Below are 15717 nucleotides of genomic sequence, written 5' to 3' on the forward strand. Positions count from 1 at the left end.
ATCTGAAGTTCACGGCATCAAGAGGACTTAAGGTACGTCTCAAGGAATGGGATTCCCCATTAGGGAACCACAAATATTCTCCTTCGCTGAGTTCTCTTTCTTCTCTCGAAGATAGGCTGCACATTTTGCTTCAGTGATTCTCTTAGCACTGTGATAGTAAACAATAGGATTGGGTTGAGAAAGGACAGATTCAGTAACCTGTGATTCCACAATGATTTGGGATCCACTGCAGAATAACATTGCAACAATTACTTATTAGAGAGTTTATCATAACAATCTGACAATTTAGAACAGACCCATTGTTTGAAAGTATGAATAAAGAAAATACTTTAATAATGCTCTGTAAATCAATAAATATCACAATGCTCTGATCATCTCTTTTACTGACTTCAGTCAAAACAAGTTAGGCAGCAGCTACTTCAGCATCATAGTTTGTACTGTTTGCACCAACAGTCCTGCTAAAGTGCTGAGAGTAAACCCCTGCACCAGCATTACTATTAGCACCTATAGCAGAACCATCAGTGTACACATGCAACCAGTGCATTTTTGGAAATCGTTTTCTAATAGTGGCCAAAGCAACTGTGCTCAATTATGTTCCAGTGTAGGCCTTTTTGCTGGCCAACAGAACCAAGTCTAAATTATAATTTGCCGAGTTCAAATGTGTTAGAAACGTATCAGTTTCAAGTAGTGGTGAACTTATCATAACTGCCTTGATTCAGTATAGAGCAGGGTTGAAATTACTCAAAATAAAAATGAAATTAAAAATCGTCACTACTAGAGTATTTTCTACTTCTATCTGGGTCATGTAGTTGCAAACAAATACTGAGCGTCTGAGTCATCGAAGTGTTCTCAAGTTGGTTGAGAGCTTGATGAGGTGGGTGATTTCTGGGAGATGTACAATCCTGCAGAGTTTAGGTTAAAATCCTAGCATACCTTTTTACATATGACAAATGAACTGTCTGATTTTTGTGGTGAGAATAGAAACAAAAGATTCTGAGAGGGAACATTTGATTTGGTTTATTTGATTATGGTAAAGCATGTTGGGACTATCTGCCTAAAGGGAGAAATGACTTTGTGGAGGATACTGTAAGGGAAACTGCCTTGTAATGATGTTATATGGGGGGGGGTAGAAACATGAAAATGCACAGGCAACCAGTCGGCTCATCTGGAATTGAATTTAAGTTCAGCGACTTCTCTGCTCTTCTGAGAGGGAAGATATTTTGAAGAAATTCTGAAACATTGGAATATGGGCAGAATAAATTTTGATATCTGTAATGAAAGAATTAAAATTAGCAGACCCTGTTAAATGTAGCAGATAAAAGTTCTAAATGAGTAATGTAAAACTTTTACCTTCTGATATAAAAAGCTGAAGTAAATAAATGTAGTAAAATTGTTTTTTAAATAAAAATGTTTCCCATTTTCAGAACTACGGAAAAAAAGAAAAACTGGAACTAAGCTGAAGAAAGTTGAAGATGCTAATATATGTTCTCCATTATCCATTGATTCTGGCTATGATTCTGCGAAATCGCCTGAAACACCGATTGAATATAAATTTCTCAGTCACAAAAATTCAGTGTTATCTTCTGTTGTCCATGACCATTATTTCGGTGGATTATCTGACATCGTTGAAGAGACTTTTGAAGATGATGTGACTTCTGAAGACTTCTGTGATGATACTGAAATTAAGGCTGCAGATGACTTGCCGATGGATTTAGAAAGTTTGCAGTTTGAATCATTATGTCCTTTGGATGATGCTTATTTTAATGCCCTTTGCAATGATCTTTCAAGTGATCTTGAAAACATAACAAGTTTGAAATCTATAGCAGGTAAGAAAATTTCCTTTTTGTTTCTTCTCATACCTCTTTCTCTTTTTAAGTCATTTATGAGTGATGTATGAGAAAAGTGATGAAAAGCAAGTCCGAGTAGTTGAGTAAAGTTATCCTACTCATAAAAATATACTGTGATTATTTTAAGAGATTATCAAACAACTTGAAATCTGCATAGACATTTAAATCATGTAAATATTTAGAACACTGAAAATTTTAAATGTTTTCATTTATCGATGGATGAGTAGTGACTGAAACATCTGGTATTAGTATTCCCAGATTGATTTGCAACAAAATTAGCTGTATGGAATTTTTGAAGTTTTGTCAGGAGCATAATCAGATATTCTCTGTTAGGAAAGCTAATTGCTCTAGGTCAGCAGTTCTCAATTTTTTGACTAACCTGTACCATTTAAACAAAAACTGAAAACCTTTAGTACCACCACTGCAAAGTACTACTACCACCATCACTCCTGAACATAGTTCGCATAAATTTTAAGAGTGTTAAGAAAAAAATCAGCATGTTGGGGTTTTAATTTTTGAATTTAATAGTTAAAAATACTTTGCTTCTTTGAATACCACCTATTTTTCTCTTGCATACCACCGGTTGAGAACCCCTGCTCTAGGTTAAATGGTTTGAAGTGCTGTGCAATGGCAAATTATCTAATCAAGAAATTTAAATTGTTTAAAAGTTTATTAGATTTAAGTTCTAAGCAAGCCCTGAAACTTTTTTTAGCTTTAATGATTAAAGGTGCTTCCATGAAGAAGGATAAATCAGCTTATTAATTTTCAATGCATTATTTTGCATTTGAACAAAAATCTTCTACTGGATTTTCGTAAAAATGATTTATGAAAGCAATCATAGTAACATGTTCAATTTTTTATTAAAACTGTCATTAACAATCAAAATAATAATCACATAAAATAATGTTAAATTATTTGTGAATCATATATAACCTGAAATTAATTTTCTTATAGATCCAGTTAATCATGTTCATCTGACTGAAAAGGCGTGTGAAGTTTGGCAGTTTGTAGAAAAATTGGAAATCACTGAGAATTTGTTAATGTTTGTTTTTAAGTGTTTGGTAAGTAAATCAGCAAGGAGGATTCTATTACATGTAATTTAAATTAGAAAATATTTTGATATCTATGAACTTTATTTTCAAAGTAAGCTGTCCTTTAATAGTAGGTCTGTAAGTCTTTGTTTTTGCTTCATAACTGCCTGACATTATTTAATTAACTTTTGAATTATTCACTTTTAACCATGGGTAAATTTTTTAGAAAAAAAATACTGTTAGAATTTTGTCTTATATGAATTTTTAAGTATTGCATTCGGAAAAAATCCTATGTCTGCCCAAATTTTAGCTGAATAATACTGTTCTGTGTCATCAGTGTGGCTCATTTTGAAATTTGTTATTTTTGGAAATTAAGCACAGCAGAAATAAGTTGGTAAAATGCTATATGTAGTGATGTTCTAGAGATGTTCAATAGTTCAGTGAAACCTTACGTTTAGGAAATTTTATGGTCAGAAAATCGGAGAAAAGCTATATTCGATCAGTGAGCTTGAAAACTAATAATTCCTTACCCCCCCTTTTTTTTTAAAGTCTGGACTGTGGAATCCACTGTGTATCTGTAGGATCATTTTCAAGTAGGGCCATTTATTGACTTCTTGTCAATGTTAATGTTTAATGAATGAAAGTAAAATCATAAGTGTTAAAGATATTGTTTAACTGTTAATACAAATCTTTAGTGAGTTTTTATCATTTAAGAAAATTTGCCAAAGAACTACTACTGATGTTTCCATTGTTCCTTAAGATGATTTCTAAAACTAAAGTCTTTCCACATTCACTCACTTTTTGTATGCTGAATTTTTTTATACAGACTCATGTATTGGGTCTTCTGAAAAGTTTTGCAGTGCTTTATTATAAATACAAATGAAGCATCTCAAATTGGCAGAAAAATTTCATTGAATCACATAAAAACCATTTGATTCTGTGACCTTTTTGCTATTTCCCTGGCAGCCAAAAAATTTCTTTTTTAAAGTCATTAGAGTTATTTATGAAGAAGTTATCAAGATGTCAAGATGTTTTTTGATAGTCTCAAAAGAAGTGAGCCTGAGGCTGTTCAGAGATTTGAAGTGTCCTGAAGATACAAAAATTTGAAGTAGCTAAGTCTGGTTAATATTGGCGGGGGGGGGGGATGTTGGCACAAAGCATCTCACCATACTCTTTTAGACAAGAAGGAGAGAAGTTTGTTTGACATTCATCAAAATGTGAGGCTATACATTGTCATGATAAGAGAGAACAATTTGACTTTTTATATTAAAGTAGCTTCTTCATTTCTTTTCAGCACAGAATTACATACCAAAACTTGGGGAAGTATATTCTGCTTAACAGCTTACATACATAGTTTTCTTCAAATGATCATGTACCGTACTTCGAAATTTTGAAATATTTAATCTGTATGATTGTTTTTGAATTCTGTAATGTGGATTTTGAGATTTATTTCCTTTTAATACGAGGGTTGGAACTTTAATAGTGGCAGCTATTTATTTACAAGGAATACAAAAGTTATTCATGTCACCATGTTTTACAGTCCTTCAATATAGTCGCCAGCATTGTGTACAACCCATTTCCAACGATGTGGAAGTCGCAAAATACCTGTAGCAGCGCCTGTTTTGTTGATAGTTTGAATGGACCAGTCTACTGCCGCAAGAATCTCAGGAACAGTTTGGAAGCGAGTGCCACGAAGTGGTTCCTTCATCTTAGGAATTAAGTCATAGTCACAAGGGCTTAGATCTGGGGAGTATAGTGAATCGTAAAGCACTTCCCAGCCCTAGCGCTTAAACAAATCAGTCACAGCTTCCGCTGCATGCAGCCGAGCATTGTCATGCAATGAGAGGAGCGTTCTGCAGAAAGTGTCGCCATTTTTTTCTCAAAGCTGGTCGGAGATTGTGCTCCAAAAATGAGCAGTAATACTGCGTAGTGACGGTCTGCTGTGGGAGAACGGTATGCGTTAGGATGACACCATCACAGTCATACACGAGAATCATCATAACTTTCACATTGCTGGGGTTCTGACAAAATTTCGAACGTCGTGGTGACCCGTGATGACACCATTCATTTGATTGGCGTTTCAGTTCTGGCTGGTACAATCGGGCCCAAGTCTCATCCAGCGTAATGATATGGCATAAAAAAGCATCTCCTTCGCGCTCATAGCGCTCCAGGTGGGTTCGGGCAGCATCGTATTGTAGCCATTTCTGCATTTCCGTCAATTGATGTGGAACCCATTGTGAAGCAATTTTTCTCATGGACAGGTGTTCCTTCAGAATGTGCAGCACATTCGTATGTGCTAATCCTGTTTGTCCGGCCAGCTGACGAATCGTTTGGTGGCGATCACTGTCCATTAGTGGGGCAACAGCTTGCACGTCTGCATCGCTGACACTCGGACAATTTGGCCGCAGCATGTCTGCCACGTTTTGGCGTCCTTCATTGAATGCTTTCACCCATCTTGCTACGGTTCTGTAAGGCAATGCAGATTCCCCACAAGCCTCTTGAAGCCCTTGATGACACTGTCGTGCTGTACAACCTCTGGCACATTCAATTTTTATCCAACATCGTTGTTCTTGTTTTGAAAACATCCTGACAACACTTACTTTAGACCATGAGCTAATACAAGGATCTGTTCTTCGCGTCACTCCGCATGCGCGTGACGTAGGCAGGACGAGTCTTTTTGCTGAGAGGTAGTTCACATGTGGTATACGCGATATTCTTTGGTTTTGTTGCGTAGCGTTTTTTCAGCTGTGTTGCCACTATTAAAGTTCCAACCCTCGTATTAATAGGTCCTCCTTTACAGAGGATTGTTCTCCAGAGCAACCACTGTCTTTTAGGTTAAGATTTTCATACTTAAAAATCTCAAATCATATTTAAACTGTGTCATCAGAAACAGTATTTTGTCCATGTACAGGACAAATTTTATGAGCAGTCTGACTAGCATGTTTTCCTTTTTACTTCCTCGTACGAAATAAAAAGGAAGTATTGTAATCATGAAATATTTCAGCCATTATATTTCAACAAAATTATCCATTTTCACTGCTATCGAATGCAATTTAACGATGTTTTTGCATGATATCTGTACGTAAGGACAGAATAAAGGAATCTTCCCCCCAAAAAAAATTATAAAACTGATTTAAAATGAATTCTAAAGAGAATTTATCGTGGCGTCTGTGCGTACATACATATGTATCTAGCTCAAAAACGAGTAACCTCAGAACATTGAAATTTTGTATATAGGACTGCTATAACATGTTGATGTGCACCTTGTATTTTGGTTGCAATCGGCCGCACCAAAAGTGCATAAATATATGTATATTTATATCCACTCTGTTACTCAGCTTAGTGATCTCAGTTACTTTATTCTTATATATTTGTAAATTGTGCATTTTTTGCTTTAAAACTGATTGAATTAGGTTGTTCTTATCTTCCGGTTAAGGTTTTTATGCCTTTAGTTAACCTATATGCAATAATTGTGGAATTACCAACAATTTAAAAGTTTTTTAAGTGCGACTAAGCCTAATTTCTGATTAGTATGCTGTCCATGTTCGTTTACATTTAAAACTTACCAGAATAGTGGATTTGTTGCAATCTAGAGAAACTAAGCTTCTCAACAACAAAGTAACGTCTTCTTTTATTATTGTGAATTAAATTATGCTTAATTCATTATGGAATCATTTAAGTTATTAGCTTATTTTTATATAGAAACTGTAATTTTAATTGCAAAAATTGTGTTTTTTATTTTTTAAACTATTTAGTGTTTTATGTTTTTCTATAGCTATAAAATTTTAATGAAAATATTTTGAATTTTATGTATTTTTGCCTTGCCGCGAAGTGAGAACTGAATTAATTAGAAGCGCATGTGCATTAGGTAAGTGGCGCTGAATCGTCTGCAAAAACGTTAAGACTTAAACATCTGTATTGATTAAGGTGTCACTCCTTATCAGGAGTAGCAAAACAAGTAAAAGAAATTGCACTTCAATTTGGAAAACTCCAAAACTTTCCAGATGACCCAATATTTTAATTTTAGAATTGTATGTTTTGCATCTTAGGAACTTTAAACACAGCTTACAATATAATTATAACAAAAATTTTACTTTATGATAATTACAAATGCACATCTTTTAGTGTATGCAGTTTAAATGAAGGATACAAAGTTTAAAAGAGAAGTTTTAAGCTTATGTAAAACATATTTTAAAAATAAGTGAGTAATGTTTACCAAATTAAGGGTTTTTTTTTTCACTTTTTATGAAAATGAGCATGATTTTTGAGTACCCCTGCTGTTCCCTCCTCCCAGAAAAAAGGTGTTTAAAATTGCTGTGCATTAGTTAGTTAAGCATTGTTTTGCTGTGTTTCCATTCCTGGGCAAAAAAGGTATTAATTGCTCTGTTCTAGTAACTTAAACACAGTTTTGCTGTATTTCCTTTCCTGGGTAATCTGAATTTTCAGACACTCAGCTCTAGTGAAACATAATGTTGGGATTCTATGCAAATTAATTTTTTTTGTGTGTGTATTCTTATAAATATGTTTTTAAAAATTATGTTAATTATTACATAAGCCATAACGGATATTTTTCTAGGATGACTTTCTGAATGTCTGTATTGAAATTAAAGATGGTTTAGATGTGTTGTCTTCATAAACCATCTTCATGATGATATATTTTTTATTGTGAAATTTCTACAATATGGTCTTGCATTTCGGTTGCTGTATATGTAGAACTGTTGATTTAACACGTGATGTTATTTTTGGTATTTACATATTACCATAACAACCTTAGTAGGAGTCATATTTTTCAGAATGCTCAAAATTCTGGCAGCTGTGCACTTGAGATTTAACAAGCAGGTTTGCTGTTTTTGTAAGACTTCTTTTTGTTGTATATATAGTTTTACAATATGCACTTTTAGAAGCACTTTTGTGGAAATTTACTACGGTAGAATTTTCCATAGGAGCACAGTATTTTCCTGCAGAATTGTTAAAATAAATAACTGCTTTGAATCTGTTCTTAATGCAATTGCTATGAAATGATAATCATGGGGGATTGTTTTTAGTTTTATTGATTGATTGATTGCTCCAATAATTATCTAATTAAATTGCTAAATATACATGTAATAAAAATTTTAATCTATTTTTTTGGCCAGCTGTACAGATTTGCGAAGTTGCAAAGTGGTTGTGTTATTTAAATGTCTTTTTTTGGGGGGGGAGGGGGATGTATACTGAACTAGGTGAGAAATAGATGTAGAGAATAGTTAGAATTTTTTGTGTCAACAGTGCATATTTTAAGATTGAAAAGTAATAACTGTGCACATATTTATTGTTAAAAAGAAAATTAGTAATTGTATATATAGTGCAATCATTGTAATTATATAATGTTCCCCTTTTCCTTATTAGGACAATGTTGCTGTTCATGGAATCCAGCATTGTGAAGGTGAGCTAAATTTTGAATTGAAACTTCTAAAAGTATTCAATAAAGTTACAAAAGTAAAGTTCATTAAAGTTTTACAAAATATTGAATAGATGAAAAAAATATGAAAGCTTTCAGATTTTATACATTACCTGATATTGAAAATGCAAAACCAAGAAGGAGTGGCTGCCAAATTATGCAATGTTCATGCTCTGCAAGTTGTACAGATACTTCCCTGGCCACCGTTCTCTCCTATCTTACCAATCAAACACATTTGGAATGTGATTGGACGCCATTTGCAGACCCTGCTATTGTCAGGTTCAAAAGACAAACTATGGCAAATAGTTGACAGGGAATGGAGAGCCATCTCTCAGGACACCATGTGTAGTCTTATTGACTATGTACCTAGACATGTTGCTTTGTGTAGCACCGCCCGAGTTGGTCCTACAACCTATCGAGCTGATGTTGTTCTCATTCTGTATTATGCATATCATTTCGAAAAAAGATCACTTGTTATTCTCTGCTGTCTCTTTCTGTTTGCCGAGTTTCATCACTTTCTGGCCACTTCTTCGTGGTGTTATATTTTCAATGTCGGGAAGTGCATTATGCCCAAAGGTTAATTTTTTTCATTTACACACACGTTTCAAGATTGAGCTAAAAATATTTAAAAACAGCATAACTTACAAGCATAACTTATATCCTATAGACAGTCATACATGATGGAGTTAAAAATATTTTTTTCCTACTTTGTTCCCATTGCCTACTTTGAAATCATTGAGTTTGTTAATAAAAAATTCATCAGTGTTTTACGAGCTATGAAAGAGATAATAAAACAAATTTGAAATTCCAAATTTGGGCTTCCAGGTGCTCATATTTGGGTGGAGGACCACATTATACAAAATTTAATGGCTATATATATCTTTGTTTTTTCACAATGTGAGAAAAATGTGATTCAATGTCAAATACCATTTTGAGACTAATATCCCTTCTCAGCTAAATGCCACTTTAGGTGAAAATCTGGATGATATTTACATAGAAAGCAGTATATTTTTTCATCTGTATTTTATTTTATATATAGAAAACTATAATACTTCAGTTGAAATATTGAATTTGCTTGCTATAATTTATCTGTGAATGCACCTTTATGTGTTGTTATAGAGGTTTTTTGCTAAAGTATGTTCTTATTAATTAGTGTATGCATGAAATGATTTTATTTAGAACATTTCACTTAACTATTGTATTATGTGCATTAATAATTACACGATCATGATTTTCTGCAATTCATATTCTGTAGTTATCCTGTAATAAAACGTACAATATAAATAAATATATTAGGCAAAAGGGGGATATTACTTCTGTGCAACTATGAATTCAGTATACTGTATGTATGGAATGATGATTATGCTGCAAGTGATGTAGCAGAATAAGTCTAGTTGAAGTTTTTCTTTTAATATGTTAGTAATAGTTGTCGTGAGCTATTCTTTTGATGTAATACATTCATTTTCCTATTTGTGATGTGACATGTTATTATTCGGTCTTGTTATTTAGTAAATCAAGTGAGAAGGAAAAATTTAGACTAGTTATAAATAATTTAAGAAATTCTGTAAAATTATGGACAGTAAAGGTGTTTCCAGGTATTATTTATAAGCATTGCATTTTTTTTTTTTTTCTTTTCTCATTATAAAAACTTACAGATCTGAAGTAAATTTTTGCCCCATTCAGAAAATTTGTGAAAATGTGCATGTTATAATATTTTCTTAAATGAAGTTTGATAGTAAACATTCACCTTCTTCCTGGGGATTTATTTATTGAGGAGGAGAAATCATTACATTAAATCTGAAATTTAGTGACCTGTCTCCAGATAAAGTAATTGCTGTTTATTGTGCTTTCTATGTTGATCTGTAATTTATTCAGATTTGGCTAATGTTCTGTGGACACTTTTACTATACTCAGTTTATTGCATAATATTTTACTTACTTAGTTATTACTGAGAACTATATAAATATTAAGATTTTTGTGTTTGCAGTACTCTTCCCCTCTCCCAATAGTGCTGGAACTGTTTTGTAAAACACACTTTTATTTTTTGTGTTAATGTTATTACTTCAGAATCAGTGGAGTGTTATTGATATGTTATTATCTGGAATCAAAATTGATATTGAAATGTATAGAATAGTATTTTACAAACTGTATTATTCTGAATACCACAGTATTAAGGAGGGAAATATTGAATCACCAGCTGACTACCCTTTGAATTTGAGTCTTTAAACTAGCATTGATCATTGTTTGATGAACTGAAATGTCTTAAATGTTTGACATGAGATAAAAAATTTGAGATTGTGTGGATTGAGGGGAGGGGGAGGAAATATTTGATTTAACTGTGGTCTTCACTTTTCAGAGTAGTCTCCTTGTGCTGCCATTGATACTGGAACTGCTTGAATATTTTGTGGAAGTTCTGTTCTAATTAGCACATTTTAGTCTTTCAGGTCATTGCCTCTACTGTTTTGAAATTCGGAATTTCGTGATCACACATGTTAAAATCTATCTGTTAATAGAATTAATATGATAGATTGTCTCATGAGAAGAATAGGATTTTCTAATTTGAAGGGAAATGAATAAAATTGAGATTAAAGTTTAAATTATAAAATTAAATTTTGTTGATGTAGTTTAACTATAAAATAAATTTTCACTAAAAAATTTTCTGAAGGAAATAAGAAAAGGGAAATTTTCATTCTAAAAAGAAACTATTTTCAGCTCTGTACAACCATCTGTTATTGGAAATCAGTATTTATATTTTATATTTGAATCATTTTATCCATAATGAAACTATGTTTTATATCTAGTTCTACATTTCCTCCACTTTCTCATTTTATAAATTTCATATCCCATTTTTTAATTTTTAATTTTTCGTGTAATATTTGTAGATGATCAGGAACTTTGAATTTTTTAACAGTTGCACAGGTTTTTTTTTTGTTTGAGTGCTTAGAAAGTTTCTATGCAATAATTACAAAAATTTCTACCTTTCAGGTGGTATTTACTTTCAAATGTCTGGTGAAGAAATGAAGATATTTCAAGGCAGCACTATTGTGAAGCTGCATAGACTCAAAGACAGTAACAATTATATTATGAATTTGGAGCGTGGAAGGCAACTCGATTCTTTTTAATGCATTGTGATGCCCAACCACTGAGAGTCTTAACAAAAATTTTAGTTATAAAATTAAAACTATAATTTTGGTTAATTTTCCTTCAAGCAATTAAATTAATATTGCTGAAATAAGGATTATGAACTGTGTTCATTCTTTTCTTATCCTTTGAGATGAGGATCTTCTTTGGAATGCTAAATGCATGGAGTTTAACCTTGAGATTGTATTGGAATTATATTTACATGAATTTGATAGTGAAAATTTTAACTTAACGTTTTTATATAAGCTAAAATGCAAAATCAAACTTAAAATTCCCAGCACATATTTTATATATTTTTGTGTCTCAAGTTCAATATAGTGGTAAAAAATCATATACAATGTTGTTAGTAGAATAGCATGTTTAGCAAATCTTAAGCTTTTTTAAGTACCTCAGGATAAAAATACATAACATTAATGACATAATTTCATTTAAAACATTCATATTTAAAATTCCAGTTTTGTTTTGAAATGTATTTTATTGATGAAATAGATTTTGCTCCTCATCTCAAGGATAAGTAAGTATGTATTCAGATATGAATATCTGAATTAATTTTTGGGTCTGGCAGATAAGTTGCAACAACCTTATCGACCCTGCCTTGTTGCATCGAAGGTTATAATAATTGTATTCCTGTAAAACCTTCGATTAAGGGTCCCAGTGCCAGACCTTTATTATTATTTATTATATACTCATTGTTATTACTGCATACTTCTGCGGTCATTTGCAGGATGCATTGTAATAATAAATGGGATATGTATTAGTGATGAATTTTACATATACGTTTGTATGCTATGTTGTTTCAGCCTTTCATTCAAACATTCTGCGAAAACAGAACTTCCTAGTTATAATGCAGCCTTTGAGATATTGTTGTGTCAGATGTGAAACAGAATTTAAATATCGTTATTCTGAAGAGTCAAACTGGAGACAAAGCAAATCAAATGATCGAGATATTTTTTCTTTCAATTTAAATGAAACTGTGGAAGAATGAAAAGGAAGAGGACAAAGTGGGAATGAAAATATCTTCATATTAATACAGATGAGAATAAGTTAATTTCCAGAATCTTGGATTCCATTGAAACCAAGTGTTTATGTATGATCAAAAGTTTAAATGTACAGAAAATTCTGAACAAGTGAAATTTTTGGAAATGGTTTAATAAAACCTACACGCATAATGTAATTTACATTTGCATAAGCAAATGTAAAGATTTTTCTCCCTCCTCAATTTAGAACATTTTTATATATGTTATTGTGGTAATTTAGTTTTTATGCCATTTTAACAAGGAAGTACTGTATATTATGAGCGGCTTACTGTTAAGTGCATTAATGTCATGATTAAAAGTAACTTTTGTAATTTTAGTGTTTTGATTATATTGTGAGGGCTTTTCATAGCTGCCAACTTGCTTGGTTTTTCATTGTTTCCCGGTAATCAGACAAATTTCCCGATTTTTAATTTCAACCTCGACTAAGAAAAGTGTTTCCCTAGAGTAAATGAAGCTTGTTGAATTAATGAAAGTTAGAAGTGGGCAAATTCTATTCCACCACTCCTGGTAATTTCCAGCATAATTTTTCTTATTAAATTTACATGATCTGGTTTGTCTTGACATTTACAGAACTTTATTACAGAAAACCCTTCAGCAGCTTAACACCAGCAGGTAATCTTCTTATGCGACGGCATGCCGCTTAATGCCACTCATCTTGGAGGATGTGGCTTGTAGCACTAGTGCAATATCGCCAGATGGGGTATTTCGTGTCACTAAACATCAAAAATGCTTTTTTTAAACAATTGTTTTGGTTTTTACTGGAGTGGTATCTTACAGTAATATAATCATAAATACAGAATATTAAGAGATTCTGAAAAATTTTTAAATTAAAATCTAAATGCAAAATAAAATATTTTATTTGATAAAATGTTGTAAAATCTGTGTCTAAACATGCGTAAAAAATATTAAAATATATGATCAAATATTAGTAAATAAGTGATTCAGAAAGGAGACAGTATTTTATAATCTAGTCGTTATTATTTCATTAGTTATGAAACACATTTTCAGGTCAAACTTTTTAATTCCATCCCAGCAGAATAATTAATCCTAAGAATCCCCTCATTTTATGCACATCTAGAGGAGTGGGTTGATTTTGAATGAAGATGGATTTTCAGTTGTCTTTTGTTCATAGAAATTATTTCCTTCAACTACTATGTTCATTAGATTATCGATGAAAAAATAGTGAAAAAATAAATTTCATTCCCATAATTTTAAATTAAGTTTACTTCTACAATTCCTGTATATTCATAGGGATTCAGTTACTTAAAAAATAGAGTTCGTGACAAAGTAACCACTATTCTGCTGTGAAGTGAAAGGAAAACAAACTACAGTCTCTGAGGAAATTTCAGTATCAAAATCGCTATTCTCATTTAAATCTAGAGTTGTTTGTGTCAAAATAGTCACTCATGGGCTTCGCAATTTGAATATACTCTTCTTCCATTAAAAGCCTTTCTCGTAGACATCACACTATTAGTTTAACTCTTTTACCCAGTGCAAAAAACTTTCATCTGCTATCTAAAGAAGATGCTAACTGAATACAAACTAGGAGTTTTTAAAACCACGGCCCCATTCTCATATGAAAAAAAGGGAAAATAAATTTGAAGCATCAGTTGTTTAATGTTTATAATCATGGAAAGCCAACTGCCCCTTAAATGGGTTTTCTTTACTATCATCTGCTTGTGCTCTAAACAGATCACCAGAATCCAAAAATACTTTATGGACACAAGGCCAGCAATATATATATGGGCAAATGACCTAATTGTAGTGGACACAGAGTGCCATCTAGTGATTTTAAAAAAAATTCTAAAAGAATGTGTATTTTTGAAAGTGCATATATGCCACATCCTCTGGAATATAGATGCAAGCGGCAATGCACAGTGCATCACCCAAAGCTAGCGACATAAGGGACTTATGCATATATGACACACCCGTCTGCAGAGGGTCAGCAACATGCCGTCGCGACGGAGTTAAAGGATTGGATTGAATTATTTAATTATAGCGACATAAGGGACTTATGCATATATGACACACCCGTCTGCAGAGGGTCAGCAACATGCAGTCGCGAGGGAGTTAAAGGATTGGATTGAATTATTCAATTATGGCAAAGGACACGAGGGCTATCTGCTTAAAGGGAGGGTTGCCTTTGTGGAGGACTTTCTAAGCGAAACTGGCTCATATACACGTTATACATGGGAAAAAACCACGAAAAAGTCCATGCAGCCAGCCCGTTCGCGGGATTTGAAACTCGGACCGACCAGTGTTCAGCATCTTTACCACTCAGCCGCTGGTGGGCCTTAAAGGGGTTAAAGAGAACAGCCAGTGTTTAATCAGTATGGTGCATTTTAAATTTATTCATGCAATAATATGCAAATGAATTTAATTGTTGTCTTATTTAAAAGTACTTTCTTTCACAAATAATAATTTTATTGTTCTCTTATTTGAAAGTACTTTCATAAATAAAAGTTTTCCTTCAGTGTTCAAATGTCTCTGCATTGTAAAAGAATAAAAAAATTGTAAACTGAAATTTAGCCAAAAAGCATAAAATTTGTAATATATACTTAAATATTAGTATATATTAAATTAGAAAAGTACATATACTTGATGAATCCAATGTGAAGTGAATGTAAATTTGTTGTGGTTCTTTTGAAATGTTGTCACTTTAAAACATCCCGGTTTTCGTTCAAGAACCTCTCAAGATTTCATAATTTCGTGGTTGGCAGTTGTGGCTTATATTGATGAATTCTAGGCATATATGATAGTGCATTGTTTCTTTTAATAGACATAGTTTTTTTTCTTGAAATGATGTAATAGTTTTTATTCTTGAAATGATGTATTTTATTTTCTTATAACATTTTGTTTATTTATATTTAGTTTTGAAAAAATGTCGTTGAGCAGAAATATATATTTATAGTTGATATTGTATGTTTCAGATATATAAAATAAAATTAGAATCGTAAAAATTCATGGATTTCATTGTTGTGCATTTTCTTGTGCTTTGTTTCCTGAGACATTTTATGTTTAAATCATACAATTAATCCTTAGCTAATACATTATTAAGTATATCCACATGCACATTAATTTATTTATTTGATTTTTGTCATATTTAAATGTACTTTGATAAAAGCTTTTCTTCAGGATTTCTCAGTATAAAAGTGCAAGTTATAAAAAGGAATTAGCTAAAGAATTCACATGGCTCATTAATGCATTTTAATTAAAGGAATCGT

At 32.3% G+C, this 15717-nt stretch overlaps 1 protein-coding gene across 1 annotated transcript in view; it reads left to right on the forward strand.

Annotated features, from left to right (window-relative positions):
* Window positions 1-15462, forward strand: part of LOC118204848 (uncharacterized) — a 34302-nt gene extending 18840 nt beyond the window's left edge. Inside the window, exons 4-7 of the mRNA XM_035377143.2 lie at window positions 1425-1826; window positions 2802-2908; window positions 8264-8300; window positions 11301-15462. Of these exons, the coding sequence (XP_035233034.2) occupies window positions 1425-1826; window positions 2802-2908; window positions 8264-8300; window positions 11301-11437 (683 nt within the window). The 3' untranslated portion in view covers window positions 11438-15462. The remainder of the gene's footprint in view (window positions 1-1424; window positions 1827-2801; window positions 2909-8263; window positions 8301-11300) is intronic.
* Window positions 15463-15717: the final 255 nt, after the last annotated feature.

This window comes from Stegodyphus dumicola, chromosome 4, assembly GCF_044657685.1.
Source record: "Stegodyphus dumicola isolate Sdum_Otavi_A_Nest chromosome 4, ASM4465768v1".
Classification (NCBI taxonomy): domain Eukaryota; kingdom Metazoa; phylum Arthropoda; class Arachnida; order Araneae; family Eresidae; genus Stegodyphus; species Stegodyphus dumicola.